This window comes from Heterodontus francisci, chromosome 5 (assembly GCF_036365525.1).
Source record: "Heterodontus francisci isolate sHetFra1 chromosome 5, sHetFra1.hap1, whole genome shotgun sequence".
Taxonomy (NCBI): Eukaryota; Metazoa; Chordata; class Chondrichthyes; order Heterodontiformes; family Heterodontidae; genus Heterodontus; species Heterodontus francisci.
This window is the reverse complement of record NC_090375.1, coordinates 49,067,246-49,084,916: the sequence shown is the minus strand read 5'-3', so window position 1 is coordinate 49,084,916 and position 17,671 is coordinate 49,067,246. Positions and strand designations below refer to the sequence as shown.

Below are 17,671 nucleotides of genomic sequence, written 5' to 3'. Positions count from 1 at the left end.
GAAGATATTGGCCTATGGGGGCAGAACATGAGAACTAGTTTTAGATTGCTTTTGTAAATAGTTAGCACAGACATAATGGGCTAAATGGTTGCCTTCTATGTTGCAAAACTATTTTTATTTCTCTTTCGCATAATCTTTGGCCTGGATTTTGCTCATCTGACAATATTAGCGATAATCGCCACAAGTTAGACTGTTGGGCTTCCCGATCCTTCAGTGACAAATTTACACCACAATTTGCTGAAAAAATTATTAGCGTGTGCCTCAGTGAGCTGAATGACAGATCAGGAGTGGTGCGACCAATGAATAGTTAATGCATTTTGGCTTGTAGTTTTCGGCGGTAATTTCAACCTAATTTATTACGTTATATTTGGCAACAAATTGTTAGAAAGTATAAACTGGAATGAATATGGGCATAAGAACAAAGATTATTAGGAGAATGAGTTCTTTGTAACTCGCACACTGTATTACAAGGCTAAGGCTGAAAGCTGTCAACTAAGAGTACTGAACTTTACCACTGAGCGATTTCAGAAATAATGCAGAAAGCAATCGCCCCAAGAGGCAATTTCACTGGTTCAAGGATTTCCCTAGTTTCTTCAACTACAGTATTTTCGCAGTGTGAGAAATAAGGGTAAATAACATTGAAATTTGCATTACATTAAACCTTCAAAAATGTAGGCTCTGCTTTGATCAATCTGTTGAAGAAAATTTAGAATTCAGAAAGCATTATAATGTTCAGAAGCAATAGTAGAAGATTGCACGTTCAAATTCCACTCCAGGGACTTGAGCACAAAATCTCGGTTGACACTCAGTATTGAGGGAGTGCTGCACCTTCAGTAGCAGGGGAGTTCTCCCTGGTGTCCTTCAACTAACATCATCAAAAGAAATTATCACATGCTGTTTGCGGGAGCTTTCTGTGTGCAAATTGGCTGCTGCCAAATATGAACTGATCAAGAGAGCCAGCTTGGATTTGTAACAAGTAAATCATGTCAAACTAACTTTGTTGAATTTTTTGAGTTGGTTACTAAGGTGGTAGATAAGGGAGTGCCTATGGATTTTAATTATATGGGCTTCCAGAAGGCATTTGGTAAGGTTCCACACTAGAAACTATCAAAAATGAAAGCATATGATTGGACACCACCTTTTGACGTGTTGGAAATTGGTTAGTATGTAGGTGACTGAGTACGGATAATGGCTGTATACTGACAGAATGTGACTTGTGGTATCCACCAGGGGTGTGTGTTGGGGCCTCCGATTTCCACTATTATCAATGACTCAGATGAAGGAATAGAGAGCCTCTTATTCAAATTTGCTGATAAGACTAAGTTAGGTGGCACAGTAAGTAGCATATATGGGAACAGAAACTTGCGAAGGGCCACTGATGTGAGTGGGCAAAACTGTGGCAGGTGGAATTCAATGTGGAGAAATGTGAGGTCATCCCCATTGGATCCAAGAAAAATAGGTCAGAGTATTTTCTAAATGGTGAGAAGCTATGAACTGTGGAGGAGTAGAGAGGTTCAGGTGTCCATTTACAGAAATAATTAAACCCAGTGGACCCACAGGTACAGAAAAATAATTGAAAAGGTTAATGGAAAGTTAGCCTTTAACTCGAGGGCTGGAATATAAAGGGGTGGAAGTTGTGCAACAGTTATATAGAGCTTTGGTTAGAACATATCTAGATTTCTTCATTCTGTTATTCCTATCGGAACCTTGGGAAGTATATTCTGGCCTTGGACCTGCAGCAGAGATTCACCAGAATCAGAACTGGCTAAGAGCATTACATTATGAGGACAGGTCCCATAGACTTGGCTTATATTCCCTTGAACATAGAAGACTAAGTGGTGATCTAATTCAGCTGTTTAAAAGGATCAAAAAGATATGATAGGTTCGATAGACAGAAGCTGTTTCTTCTGGTGGGCAAGTCCAGAATAAGGGGGCATAATCTTAACATTAGAGATAGACCCTTCAGAGGTGATGCCAGGAAGCAGTTCTTCATGTAAAGAGTAATGGAAATCTGGAACTCTCTTGCCCCAAAAAGGTCATTGAGTCTAGGTCAGTTGAAAATTTCAAACGGAGATAGATTATTTTTTGTTGAGTGAGGTTTTTAAGGGATATGGAACCAATCCCTGTGACCACGTGGGTTTTCACCGGGTGCTCCGGTTTCCTCCCACCACCAAAGACTTGCAGGTTGATAGGTAAATTGGCCATTATAAATTGCCCCTAGTAGTGGTTGGTGGTAGGAGAATTGAGGGAAGGTGGGGATGTGGTAGGAATATGGGATTAATGTAAGATTAGTATAAATGGGTGGTTGATGGTCAGCACAGACTTGGTGGGCCGAAGGTCCTGTTTCAGTGCTGTATCTCTAAATAAATAAATAAATAAAACCGATAAATGGAGATAAGGTGCAGATCAGCCGTGACCTAATTGAATGATAGGAGATGCACGAGTGGCTGAATGACCTACTGTTCCCAGATAAATTCAAGTCGTTTAAATACTTTCATGTTATAATTCCTGTATGCTTAGTCTACAAGTGCCAATTTTGCAATAGTCTCAGTGACAGTGGCTTTCTTGGTGGCTTCAATTCAGCAAACTCGATCTTGCCATTGATTTTTATTCGTGTTGGAGCTATGTTAATTAGCTGTTCAATTGTTTTGACAAGGGAAACAGCGGAGCTGCTCAAATGTCTCAGGAAATTGCTGAGAGGCGTAAGTAATTGTTGAAGATACTTATGCTGTAATTTCCTGAGACTTTTGTCCTTTCAGAGACACATTCTTGTGCCCTCACTTTGAGTGCTGAACTACCTTACTCTTGTTCTGGCTGCCTTTGTATGTTTCTGCTCCTGTGTCTTTCACTGCTGCTTTCTGTGTTTAGGCTGTACATCCTGTGTTTGTGTTACTTTTGTACATCGGCTTGTAGGTTGTACTTTGTGTTCTGTGTGCACTCTGTCCCTTGTTCTTTCTTTACTTTCATAATTTTATTTTTCTGTCCCTGTTTCCTGTGCCATTGTATTGTCTTCACACTTGGCTGTCAGGATACATCAGTTAGAACTAAACAAGAATGTTCATTTATTAGATGCTTTATATTAGCAGAACCCTTTTCAGATCTGCTGAAACCAAATGCACGTTTGCACAACCTGAAGGACAATTGACCCATCGGATGCAAATTAGCATCAGTTATCTGAATAATGCCGCTAGTACTGCTCAGTATTCAAATCTACTGTAACTTTACTGACGCCATGCCACTTATATTGCTGTCTTGTGCCTATTTTATTAAGTAATGAGGATAAATGAAGATGTCAAAAATGAATTGCTGTATCAAGTATTAGACAGATCTGGAGCTTTGTATCCTCTACAGTGACTGGAGAATTGAGGGCGCTTGCTGGAAGGTGCACTAAATTCTTAAATGCCGCGATTCCTCTCTTTGCCTTTTTCTCCTTTCCTGACCTTTGCTTTCTACCCCTTTCTCACACTTTCCCTCCATCTCTCCTGCTCTCCCACTATTTCACACTCTCCAACTTTGCTCTGTCTCGCCCGCTCACTCTTCTCCCTGTTTCGTGCTCTCTCTCCCACCCATCCTCAACATTGTCTCTTTCGCTCCCTCTGATTTGCTCACGTTTCTCCCCCTCCCTCTGTTTCGTGCGCGTGCTCTACCCTGACTCCCTCTGTTTCGCGAGCACACTCTCTTTGCTTCCCTCCCACAGCCTCCCCGTGACTAGCACGTGCTTCCCCTGCCTCCCCCTACCAGCTGGCAGCGCTCTCCTGCCTCTTTACCCCCCCCCCCCCAAGCTGGCGCACACATACGCTCTGTCTTCTGGCTGCCTCCCAGACTGGAGCGTGCTCGCTGTCCCCTGGCCTCTTACTGGGCTGGCACGTGCATGCTCCCCAGCTCCCACTTGCCTATTTGCTGTCCCTGGTTCCTTCCTGTCTACCGGTGCTGGCCCACGCTTCCCCAGCTCTCCACCCCAAAGCCATCTGGCTACTGCCCGCTCTCCTCCTCCCTGTGACGTTTTGAGTCCTCCCCTTCCATTACCTGACCTTTGCCAAAAAGTCTTGGCCCCTCTGCCTGGAGCTCTCTCCCTAAACCTATCATCTTTTCTTTTCATTCCCAAAACTGGAAAATCCACATTTTTTCAGCCAGGCCTTTGATCACCAGTTCCAATCTTTTCTCGTATGACTTAGCAACTGTCTATTTATGAACTGTGTTGCTATTTCTTTCTTTACATTAGATGTGCTGTAAAGTTGCAGTTACTTCACACTCATGCTTTCAATATCATCCAATTCTGTGTGCGTCACACTTTTTTACTTTACAAAGCATGATCTGTACATGTTGCACTTTCATGGTCTTTCTCTATTTTACTTGTTGGCTCATTCCCTTCCTTTCACATCATTGCCAGCTGTCATCTAAATAATTCCAGTGTACATCAACTTTAGCTTTCAACTCCAAGAACCTGCTGGGGTTATAATTTGAAGGAAAAAGGCAACTAGCTATTAATGAAAACTGTATCTTTTTTTCTTAGGAAGCAGAAAAGGGTGATTAATAAAAGGAGGAGAGATAAGGATGAGCAGAAATCCCCCAATTCGGCCAGGAATTGTGTTTGCGGTGGGAGCTCGTTTGGAGGCCCAGGATTATCTGCAGAAATGGTATGTGTCCAAATGTGAATTTTTTTACTAAACTGGAATTAATTCAGTCCAGAATGTTGAAATGAAATTTATCTCTCTATTTGGGTCCTTTTGCATCTTCATCCAAGTTCAAACATCCCCTAAATTGGTACCCACTAGCATTAAATTTGACATTCATTCTCTGGGGCCAAAAGACAGCTGGTGTAAGAAACTGCATTAGGAGTGCTTTTTGGAGGTTGAGACTTAAGGTAGACTATTGAGGGCAGACTAAATTACTCTCTCATGCTCTCAGCCAGCTGTTTGCCATATTGGCCATTAGCAATTGCCCCTAGTATAGGTAGGTGGTAGGGAAATATAGGAACAGGTGGGGATGTGGTAGGATTATGGAATTAGTTTAGGATTAGTATAAATGGATGGTTGATGGTCGGCACAGACTCAGTGGGCCGAAGGGCCTGTTTCAGTGCTGTATCTCTAAACTAAACTAAAAAAAAAAAATATACTCAAGTATATATATATTTTTAAAAAATTCATAGTTTATAAGCATCATTGGAAAACTCATTTATTTCCCATTCTTAGTTGTCCTTGAGAATGTGATTTGGGCCTCCTTGGACCTCCTTCTGATGAAGATACTGCCACAATGCTGTTGGGTAGGGATTTCCAGGATTTTGACCCAGCAACAAACAATGAATGGCAACAGATTTACAAGTCGGGTTGTTATGTGACTTGGAGGATAACTTGGAGGAACTTAGAGGTGATGTGGTTCTATGCACCTGCTGTCCTTGTTAGGGGAGGTCATAGGTTTGGGAAGTGCTGCAGTCTATTCTGTAGCCATGGTACATTGATGGAAGGAGTGGATGTTTAAGCTGGTAGATGAGGAACTGATCAAGCGGATTGCTTTGCCCTGGATGGTATCGAGCTTCTTGAGTGTTTTTGCAGCTGTGCCGATCCAGTCAAGTGCAGAGTACATAACATAAGAACTAGGAGCAGGAGTAGACCACACGGCCTGTTGAGCCTGCCCCAGCTTTCAAAATGATCATGGCTGATATTGGGGTTCAACTCCAATTTACCACCTGCTCCCCGTATCCCTTGATTCCGTGAGAGACCAAAAATCTGCCTATCTCAGCCTTAAATATAGTCAGTGATGGAGCCTTCACTACCCTCTGGGGTAGAGAATTCCAAAGATTCACAACACTTTGAGTGAAGAAAGTTATCCTCATCTCTGTCCTAAATGATTGTCCCCTTCTCTTGAGACTGTGTTCCTGTGTTTTAGATTCCCCAGTCAGTGGAAACAACCTCTGTGTCTACCCTGTCAAGCCCCTTCAGAATCTTGTATGTTTTAATGAGATCACCTCTCATTCTCCTGAAACGCCGGAGAATATAGGCCCAGTTTACTCAGCCTCTCATCATAGGATAATCCTCTCACCCCAGGGACTAATCTAATGAACATTCGCTGTACTGCCTCCAGTGCAAGTATATCCTTTCTTAAATGTGGAGACCAAAAATGCACACTGTATTCCAGGTGTGGTCTCACCAAAGCCCTGTACAATTGTAGCAAAGCTTCTTTATTCTTGTACTCCAATCCCCTTGCAATAAAGGCCAACATGCCATTTGCCTTCCTAACAAGGGCATTTAAGTGGTCATTGGATAGACATATGGATGAAAATGGAATCGTGTAGGTCAGATGGTTTCACAGGTCGGCGCAACATCGAGGGCTGAAGGGCCTGTACTGCGCTGTAATGTTCTATGTTCTAACTACTTACTGTAACTGCATACTAACTTTGTGTTCCTTGTACGAGCACACGCAAGTCTCTCTGTGCATCAACATTTACAAGTTTCACGCCTTTTGAAAAATATTCTGCTCTTCTATTCCTATGACCGAAGTGAATAACCTCACACGTCTCCACATTATACTCCATCTGCTACCTTGTTGCCCACTCACTTAATCTTTCTATGTCTCCATGCAGCCTCTGTGTTCTCCTCACAGCCATTACATTCCTGACTTGCGCTTTGTAGGTGGTGGAGAGGCTCTGGGGAGTCGGGAGGTGAGCTACTTGCCACAGGATACTCAGTTTTTGACCTGCGATGTTAGCCATGACATTTATGTTGGTCCAGTTGAGTTCTGATCAGTGGTGACCCCCTGGATATTGTTAGATTTGGCGATGTTAATGCCATTGAATATTAATGGGAAGTAGCTAGGCACTGTCTTGTCAGAGATTGCTATTGCTTAGCAGTGTGTGGCACAAATCCTACGTGTGCCTTGTCTGCTGCAGCCTGGATGTTCAGGTTTTGCTGCATGTAGGCATGAACTGCTTCATTATCTGAGAAATTGTGAATGGAGCTGAACGCTGCAATCATAATCCCACTTTTGGCATGATGGAGGAAGGGCTATTAAAGCAGCTGAAGATAGCTCTACCTAAGACATTGCCCTGAGGAACTCCTGGGACTGAAATGATTGGCTTTTAACAACCACAACCATCTTTCTTAGTGCCAGTTATGACTGTGCCACTGGAGAGTTTTCCCCTTGATTTATTGACTTCAGTTTTGCCATTGATCTCTGAATTTCACCCAAACAAATCACAAAGTGAAATGAGCAGCCCTCATTTTTGAGGCAAGGATCAACATTGCAAAGAATCGGGCCATCATATGCACTGGTGTCTCTGGTTTTCAGTCTCCAGATATACTCCCTCTGCTTTTCATCTTAATAAGGAAATACATTTCTGTCTTATAGATAAGTATACAATGCCAGTTATGATTGTAATCCCATTAAGGAGGATCTGTAAAAGAAATAATGCAGAGGAAAGAATGGTTGATGGTAACGCAGGTCCTAAAGGTTGTTCCCTCCTCTCCTGAAGGCACTGACTCATGCACTGACACTATGGATGCTGACCACCCTCTTGTCAATTTCCAATGTGGTCATTATTCATGTGTGCAGCCAGCAGTAAATTTTCATTGGTTACTTAACTGTAGGGTGGGAGGGGGGTGAGGGGGAGGAGAGGAGGTGGGCGGTGTGCATGTAAGGCACTTAAGTTCAGTATTTCATTCTGTGTCCCCTTGTCGCCATTCTTTGTCGCGGCACCATTTTCCAGGAGTGGTCACTGGATTATGATCAGGAGAGGGTTTATTCCCTCTTAATTGGCCTCAGCACCTCAGGCTAAGCTAAGCTCCCTAACTCAATATGACAAAGAATCGCGCCTGGGATCTTCCGATCTCTGTCAACAGTGCTATTCCAATTGGTACATTTTACTCTGTGAGCGCTTAGGATTTAGAGCTTTATCGTTAATTTGTGACTAAGACTATAATCTCTATCGGAAGTACATTATCAAAAAAATCAACTTTGCATTGATTTATTTCATAATTAGCAAATTATTTGTCTCCCTGTCCTTTTGTATCACCTGGAGGTATACATCACGAATTGAAAAGATCGACTATGAGGAAGGGAAGATGTTGATCCACTTTGAGAGGTGGAGCCATCGGTACGATGAATGGATTTACTGGGATAGTCATCGCCTACGACCTTTGGAGGGACAGTCACTACGAAGAGAAGCACTCAAAGACGAAGAAGAGATTACAGTGAGTGAAAATTTTGAGACCAGGAGGCTTTACCAGAAGTAGCTCTCCTCTAAAAGTACTTTTTGTTATTGTCATTGGGAAAAGCTTTTGCTGAAGGTCATTAATTGTATTTGTCTTGGAATTAGTTGCCTCTCTTTTCCACCCCCATCCCCCCACTTTTCTCCAGTCAGTCCAGTGCTGCTTGCAGAGGTCAATAAAAGAAATCCAGAATGGCTTTGGTAACTGACTTGGCCTTTTATCTGACCTGCAGTGGACTCCTTTTCTAATTGGCAGGAGTGTGAACCCTATCCTGAAATGGTGAAAGGTAGTACTCTCTCTTCCCTTCCCCCTGCTTCTGTCAAATTCCCATATAGGGGAGTGGGACAAATTGTATTGCTATTTGAAAGAGCGTACTCGATAGGTGGAATGATCTCCTTCTGTGCTACACTATTCTGTATTCCATGAAACGGCAACTGTTTGGGTGAGGGCTTTGGGGGCTGTCGTGTCTGATCAGCCAACTTGAGAGCAATAAACAACAGCTTTGGCACAGGTGTTCCAAGAAGAACAGAAAAAACAGAATTGTTTAAAAGTGCTGTAGTAACATCTTGATAGACTATGAAAGAAAATCCCATGAGGAATCACTCTGGAGTACTACTGTGCAGCATCAGAGGAGATCTGGGAGAAGGTTGCATCTTTATTTTATGTTCTTGAGTGCTTTTATGAGTTATCTCAGTGTCTTCATTTTGTGTGCGTCTATCTGTCTCTGCATGTCACTGCTTGTCTCTCTGACCGTAACAAGACTTCTTTTCCTCTTACTCATATGGACTCTCTCCCTCTCTGATTTTATCTCTGTCCACCTCTCAATCTTTGTCTCTGTATGATGTTTCCATGTCCCTCTTTGTGTGTCTTTATTTTTTTATTATTTGTTTCATAGGATATGGGCGTTGCTGGCCAGGCCAACATTTATTGCCCATCCCTAATTGTCCATGAGAAGGTGGTGGTGAGCTGCCTCCTTGAACTGCTGCAGTCCATGTGGGGTAGGTACACCCACCGTGCTATTAGGAAGGGAGTTCCAGGATTTTGACCCAGTGACAGTGAAGGAGTGGTGATTATAGTCAGAATGGTTTGTGGCTTGGAGGGGAACTTGTGGTCAGTGGTGTTCCCACGTGTCTGCTGCCCTTGTCCTTCTAGGTGATAGAGGTCACAGATTTGGAAGGTGCTGCCTGAGTCGCCTTGGTGAGTTGTTGCAGTGCATCTTGTAGATGATGCACACTGCTGCCACTGTGCATCGGTGGTGAAGGGAGTGAATGTTTGTGGATGGAATGCCAATCACGCAGGCTGCTTTGTCCTGGATGGTGTCAAGCTTCATGAGTGTTGTTGGAGCTTCACCCATCCAGGCAAGTGGAGAGTATTCTGTCACATTCCTGACTTGTGCCTTGTAGATGTTGGACAGGCTTTCGGGAGTCAGGAGGTGAGTTAGTTAGGATTCCTAGCCTCTGACCTACTGTTGTAGCCACGGTATTTATATGGCTACTCCAGTTCAGTTTCTGGTCAATGGTAACCCCTAGGATGTTAATGGTGGGGGATTCAGCGATGGTAATGCCATTGAATGTCAAGGGGAGATGGTTAGATTCTCTCTTGTTGGAGATGGTCATTACCTGGCACATGTGTGGCGCGAATGTTACTTGTCACTTCTCAGCCCAAGCCTGGATCAATATCCAGGTCTTGCTGCATTTCTACATGGACTGCTTCAGTATCTGAGGAGTCGCGAATGGTACTGAACATTGTGCAATCGTCAGTGAATATTCCCCCCCCACACCTTCTGACCTTATGATTGAAGGAAGGTCATTGATGAAGTGTCTGTGTCTGTCACACTCTCCCGCTTGCTTGTCAGCTTGCATCAGTGACAGCACCCCTACCTGAGTCAGAGGACTGGGATTGAGCCCACTTCAGTGCAGTATTGAGGGAGTGCTGCATTGTCAAACTTGCCATCTCTTGGATCTGATTTTTAAACTGAGAAAAGCTAGAGAAGTTCTACTGGTGATCTGGCCAGCAGTCTTCCTTTAACCAACACCAGCAAAGCAAATAAGTTGTCATTTATCTTTATTGCTTTGCGACTTACTGTGTGCAGATTGGCTGCTGCGCTTGCCTACTTATCAGTGACTTCATTTCAAAAGTAATTCATTGGCTGTGAATCACTTGTGAACATTCTTATGACATGAAAGCAGCTATATAAATGGCAAGTCTCTCTATCTTGCATTCTATGTGCACTTCTCTTTTTGTGTGTTTCTGTCTCGCGGTCTCATATAATTTGCTTCAGCCCCTTCCTCTCACCTCTTCCCTCTCCTGGCCTTTTTGCATCTCCCCCTCATTCCCCTGCCCCTCCTTCTCATTATTGTTCATTGTTCGCTCCTTCTCTGCTTAATTCACAGAGATATGGATGCTGAAGAAAGTATTGTATGGCATTTCATAGGTATGATCAGATGCAGAGTCGGAATTGAGGGGAAGGGTTAGGTGCATTTGAAGGCATGGAGAGATTTGGCAAAGTTTGACAAAAGCATAACTCAGTAAATTATTCCTCAATTTAAAAAAATCTATTAGAAAGGCTCATTAATTTTCATGTTTTTTGGATTAAGTTCCTAATAAACTCATCAGTTTTAGAAAATTGAGGAAAAAATGTTTCTTCTGTCCAGGATTTCAAAACTGGAGATGAGGTTCTGGCCCGCTGGACGGACTGTCGCTATTACCCTGCCAAGATTGAAGACATTAGTGAGGAGGGTAAGTGAAAGAAACATTTAAGTTTTATTTTCTTTATTTCCTCCCTATCTCTACTGAAAGTGTTAGCTCTTGCTGAGTTATGGATCCAAGTGGCCGTTCTCCAGATGTAAGTGTGAATGTTGGTAAACTGCTGAATGACATTCCTTTCTTACGTGCTGCCAGTATAAATTTTTGACTTGAACCATTACACAACTTTATTTCCTCCTTCATTTCTATTGTTAGCTTGGCTCAGATGGCAGCACTGTCACTCTAGGCTCAGAAAATGAAGTTCATGACCCATTGAGGTCCATGATTTAGGCTGATGCTTCAGTGTGCTATTCTTGGATTGCCGCAATGTCAGAAGGCAGTCCATCAGCTTAGTCTATTATAAATTCAGAACTGGTTGGAAATGCTCAGGTCTGCCAGCATCTGGAGAGAGAAACAGAGTTATAGTTTCAGGTTGATGAGCTTTCATCAGAACTGGGCAAAGTTAGAAATGTAACAGGTTTTAAGCAAGTGAAAGGGGGAGGGTGGGAAAGAGCAAAAAAGAAAAGATCTGTGATGGAGTGGAAGGCAGGAGAGATTAAATTACAAAAGGGTTCATGGTGCAAGATCATAGCAATGGTAATGGGGCAAAGTAAAGAAACCAAAGGTCTGTCAAGAGGAGGTGTGAAAGGTAGAATCATGAACAGCCTTCCAAAAGGAAAAACAAGAGAGACCTGCACCTTTACTCAATAAAAGATGCATGGAGCTCATTCATTTTGTTGTGACCAATTTAGTGGTATCTTCTCTGCTTTCCACTTGTGTAGTATACCACAACTCCCCCAGCCACCTCCCAACCTAACCTGGAACTGCTGTCTTTCGAATTTCTCCCACACTGACCTCATCTCATCCATGAGATCCACATCTTGACTCCATTGTCACCAACTGCTGACCATCCAACTTCCCTTTCTGGATCCCATGATAGCTTGCATTGTAAATAGTTCCCTTGCTGTGTGCATGTTTTTCCTGTCTTTTGAGATTTCATCATAACCCAACTCAAAAAAAAAATGACCCTCAACTCCACCTTGCAAATGCCAGCATGTCCAATCCATCTTTTCTCTTAAACCCTTGAACATGTTGGCCCCTCCTGGATCCAAGCTATCCACTCCCTCAATTCTTATTTGAATCTCTAACAATGAATTCTTGTTCCAACCCAGCACTGTCACCTTGAAAGTCCCTTAGGTAGCTGTTCTTTGCTCTCTCCTCTTTCACTGCATGTTGTCCATTGGTGACATCACCAGCATACATGCGGGCTGCTTCCACATGTGTGCTGTTGGCACCCAGCTCTACCTCTCCACCACTTCTCTCAACTCATTCCCTTTGTTTTCTGTTCCCTCATTGCTCATCTGATATTCAGTATGGATATAACTAAGAATTAGGAAGATTGAAGCTACTGCCTTCTCTTGCCAAAAAATTGTACTCTGGTTATTTACTCAATTTCCTCCACCCCTTCCAGTCATGGTCTCAAGCTGAACAAGACAGTTCACTATCTCAGTGCCTTCTTTGATCCTGAGCTCCGCTTCTAACCTCATATCCTTCCTTGTCACAATGACTTCTTGCTTTTATCTCGAACATCGCCTGCCTCCATGCCTACCTCAGCCTAACTGCTGCTGAACCGATCATCCATTCCTTTGTTAGCTGCTGACGTAATTATTCCATCTTTCTAACCTGCAGCCTTTGGAAACTTCACCTCATCAAAAGCACTCTTGACTGTTTCGTGTTCTGCTTGTCCATTACTTATATCCTAGCTGGCCTACATTGTCTCCCAACATCTCAAATTTTAAATCTTGTTGGTGTGTTTTATCCCTCTCTATCTCTTTAATGCAGTGGGATCTTCTCTGTCCGCTCCCCACACCCCCATAAGTTTCTCTTGTGTATTCCCTCCTTCCCCTCGCTCTACCATTGATAGCCATGCCTTCAGCTATCTGGACTCATGCTCTGGAATTCTCTTTCCTCCTGTTGGCACTTCTTTAAAAACCCACTTCATTAAAAACCCACCTCTTTGACCAACCATTTGGTCACCCTTTCTAAGTGGACCTCCTTTGGTTCTGCTGCAGTGTTTTTTTCCCTTGCACCTCTGTAAAACACCTCAATTTCTTCTATATTAAAGATGTTATATAAATGTCAATAGTTGACTGAGTCTACGATTAGAGGTGTGCAAAGGAAACCTGACCCAAGTCTGAATGCTGGACCTGGAAGCCCAACCCGCCCGAACCCGACGCATGCCGTCGGGGTCAGGTCAGCTAGCAGGCCTTTACCCATGTACTGATGTAAAGGCTTACCACCCGACCCGACGGGTCCCGACGACACGTCGGCTTCGGGTCGAGTGGGGTCAGACTTCCGGGTCCAGAATTTGGGCTCGCGTCGGGTTTCCTTTGCACACCTCTATCTACTATCTCCTCCATTCGATAATAGAAAATAATCAGAGCTAAGAGTTCTTCTCTTCTGAATTGTTAAAATGTTAGAGTAAAGGCTTGTAATAACAAAAAAAAGAGTGGGTTGCATTTTTATCAGACTCATCATGCAGTATGTGGCTTTTTTAATCCACTAATAATCTGACAATGATTTGCAGTTGGGGTTGACGGTGTGATCAAGAGCTATAGGAACAAAATAGCTAGATAAAAGGTTTCAAATGAAAACCTTTTGCGGTTGACTCAACATAAATACAAATACTTCTAGATTTCTCTTTGTCTTGCGATCTGTTCTCCTATACCAGCTGTAATTACTTTAATTGACCCTTCACAGGTACTTACACAGTACAGTTTTATGATGGAGTTATACGCTCTCTGAAGCGAATGCATATAAAATCGATGCCAGAAGATGCCAAAGGACAGGTAAGCCCACCATTAGTTAATTGTGAAGGATGTGCTGTTAACATTGTACTAACAGACTACAATTAAGGAAAATTGTTGAATTATAGAAACATAGTCATAGAAATTTGCAGCACGGAAGGCCATTGTGTCAGCACCGGCTGGCAAGTAGCCATCCAGCCTAATCTTACTTTCCAACTCTCAGTCCGCAGCCTTGTAGGTTTACGGCACTTCAAGAGCATATCCAAGTAATTTTTAAATGTTATGATGATTTCTGCCTCTGTCACCCTTTCAGGCAGTGAGTTCCAGATCCCCAACATGCTCACAATGAAAATATTTCTCCTCGAATCCTCTCTCACCTCTTACGTCTTGCCCTAAATCTATGCCCCTTGATTATGGACCTCTCAACCAAGAGGAATAGGGCCGCCTTATCCACTCTCTCTCTATACCCCTCATAATATTATATACTTCAATTAGGGCTCCCCTCAGCCTCCTCGGTTCCCAAGAAAACAACCCTAGTCTATCCTCATAACTCAAATTCTCCAGTCCAAGCAGCATCTTTGTAATACTCCTCTGTACCCTCTCGTGCAATCACCTATTTCCTATAGTACGGTGATCAGAACTGTACACGCTACTCTAACTGTGGCCTAACTAGTATTTTATACAGTTCCAGCATAATCTCCCAACTCTTGTATTCTATGGTTCGCTAATAAAGGCAAGTATCCACTATGCCTTCTTGACCAACTTATCTACCTGTCCAGGACCTACACCCCAAGGTCCCTTTATTCTTCTACACTTCAATATTCTACCATTTATTGTGTATTCCCTTGCCTTGTTAGCATTCCCCAAAAGCATTACCTCGCACTTCTCCGGATTGAACTCCATTTGCCACTGTTCTGCCCACCTGACTAGTCAATTGATCTCTTCCTGCAACGTACAGCTTTTTCCATTTTCAACCATACGGCCAATTTTTGATTGTCTGCAGATGACTTAATCATACCTCCTACCTTCAAGTCCACAAATCATTGATGTATACCACAAAAAGCAAGGACCCAGTACTGAGCCCTGTGTAACCCCACTGGAAACATCCTTCCAGTCACAAAAACATTATGCTTTGTTTCCTGCCTCAGTGCCGATTTTGGATCCAAACGTCCACTTTACCTTGGATCCCATGGGCTTTTATTTCCATGACCAGTCTGTCATGTGGGATTTTATCAAAAGCCTTGCTAAAACCTATACAGACTGCATCAAATGTACTACCCTCATTGACCCTCCTTGTTACCTCCACAAAAAATTCAATCATGTTCATCAGACTTGACCTTCCCTGAACAAATCCCTGCTGTTTTTGACTAATCAGTGTCTTTCTAAATGAGCGTTATCCTCCCATCAGAATTTATTCCAATAATTTTCCCACCGCTGACTGGACTGTAATTACTTGGTCTATCCCTTTCTCCCTTTTTAAACAATGGTCCAATGTTGACTGTCCTCCAGTCCTCTGACACCACACCAGTAGCTAGAGAGGATTGGAAAATGATGGTCAGAGCTTCCAAAATTCTCTTGATTCCCCATAACAGCCTAGACTACATTTCATCCGGGCCTGGGGATTTATCCACTTTCAAAGATGTTAAACCCCTGAATACTTCTCATTATGTTGATTTAATCTAATATTTCACACTCCTCTCCCTGATTGCAAAGTCTGTATTGCCCCTCTCTTTTGTGAAAACCGATGCAAAGTATTCATTTCGGACCATACCAGTAGCCAAACCATGGCTTACAAGGGAAATTAGAGATAGCAATAGATCCAAGTAAGAGGCATATAAATTTGCCAGGAAAAACAACAGACCTGAGGATTGGGAGCTGTTTAGAATTCAGCAAAGGAGGACCAAGGGATTGATCAAGAAGGGGAAAATAGAGTAAGAGCGCAAGCTTGCAACATAAAAACTGACTGTAAAAGTTTCAATAGGTATGTGAAGAGAAAAAGATTGGTGAAGGCAAATGTAGGTCCCTTACAGTCAGTAACGGGAATTTATTATGTTTAGTTTAGTTTAGAGATACAGCACTGAAACAGGCCCTTCGGCCCACCGAGTCTGTGCCGACCATCAACCACCCATTTATACTAATCCTACACTAATCCCATATTCCTATCACATCCCCACCTGTCCCTATATATTTCCCTACCACCTACCTATACTAGGGGCAATTTATAATGGCCAATTAACCTATCAACCTGCAAGTCTTTGGCATGTGGGAGGAAACCGGAGCACCCGGAGGAAACCCACGCAGACACAGGGAGAACTTGCAAACTCCGCACAGGCAGTACCCAGAATCGAACCCGGGTCCCTGGAGCTGTGAGGCTGCGGTGCTAACCACTGCGCCACTCTGCCGCCCTGGGGAATAAAGAAATGGCTGACCAACTAAATGCATACTTTAGTTCTGCCTTCACAAAGGAGGACACAAATATCATGCCAGAAATGTTGGGGAACACAGGGCTTAGTGAGAGAGAGGAACTGAAGGAAATCAGTATGAGTAGAGAAATGGTGTTGGGGAAATCGATGAAATTTAAAGCCGATAAATCCCCCGGGCCTGATCTTTTTTTTAAATTCATTCATGGGATGTGGGCGACACTGGTCAGGCCAGCATTTATTGCCCATCCCTAATTGCCCTTGAGAAGGCGGTGGTGAGCTGCCTTCTTGAACCGCTGCAGTCAATTTGGGGTAGGTATACCCACAGTGCTGTTAGGAAGGGAGTTCCAGGATTTTGACCCAGCGACCGTGAAGAAACGGTGATATAGTTTCAAGTCAGGATGGTGTGTGACTTGGAGGGGAAATTGCAGGTGGTGGTGTTCCCATGTCTTTGCTGCCCTTGTCCTTCTAATTGGTAGAGGTCGTGGGTTTGGAAGGTGCTGTCGAAGGAGCCTTGGTGCATTGCTGCAGTGCATCTTGTAGATAGTACACACTGCTGCCGCTGTTCGTCGGTGGTGGAGGGAGTGAATGTTTGTAGATGGGGTGCCAATCAAGCGGGCTGCTTTGTCCTGGATGGTGTCGAGCTACTTGAGTGCTGTTGGAGCTGCACCCATCAGGCAAGTGGAGAGTATTCCATCACACTCCTGACTTGTGCCTTGTAGATGGTGGATAGGCTTTGGGGAGTCAGGAGGTGAGTTACTCGCCTCAGGATTCCTAGCCTCTGACCTGCTGTTGTAGCCACGGTATTTATATGGCTACTCCAGTTCAGTTTCTGGTCAATGGTAGCCCCTAGGATGTTGATAGTGGGGGATTCAGCGATGGTAATGCCGTTGAATGTCAAGGGGCGATGGTTAGATTCTCTCTTGTTGGAGATGGTCATTGCCTGGCACTTGTGTGGCGCAAATGTTACTTGTCACTTCTCAGCCCAAGTCTTGCTGCATTTCTACACAGACTGCTTCAGTATCTGAGGAGTCGCGAATGGTGCTGAACATTGTGCAATCATCAGCAAACATCACCACTTCTGACCTTATGATTGAAGGAAGGTCATTGATGAAGCAGCTGAAGATGGTTCGGCCCAGGACACTACCCTGAGGAACTCCTGCAGTGATGTCCTGGAGCTCAGATGATTGACCACCTTCCTTTGCGCTAGGTATGACTCCAGCCAGCGGAGGATTTTCCCCCTGATTCCCATTGACCTCAGTTTTGCTAGGGCTCCTTGATGCCATACTCGGTCAAATACTGCCTTGATTTCAAGGACAGTCACTCCCACCTCACCTCTTGAGTTCAGCTCTTTTGTCCATGTTTGAACCAAGGCTGCAATGAGGTCAGGAGCTGAGTGGCCCTGGCGGAACTCAAACTGAGCGTCACTGAGCAGGTTATTGCTAAGCAAGTGCCACTTGATGGCACTGTTGATGACACCTTCCATCACTTTCCT

The 17,671-nt window shown here is 43.7% G+C and overlaps 1 protein-coding gene across 2 annotated transcripts in view; it reads left to right on the top strand.

Annotated features, from left to right (window-relative positions):
• phf20l1 (PHD finger protein 20 like 1) overlaps window positions 1–17,671 on the top strand; it is a 170,265-nt gene that overhangs the window by 9,495 nt on the left and 143,099 nt on the right. For both annotated transcript variants that reach the window (XM_068031404.1, XM_068031403.1), the window contains exons 3-6: window positions 4,514–4,637; window positions 8,015–8,186; window positions 10,859–10,943; window positions 13,710–13,798. In XM_068031404.1, the coding sequence (XP_067887505.1) occupies window positions 4,555–4,637; window positions 8,015–8,186; window positions 10,859–10,943; window positions 13,710–13,798 (429 nt within the window). In that variant the 5' untranslated portion in view covers window positions 4,514–4,554. The remainder of the gene's footprint in view (window positions 1–4,513; window positions 4,638–8,014; window positions 8,187–10,858; window positions 10,944–13,709; window positions 13,799–17,671) is intronic.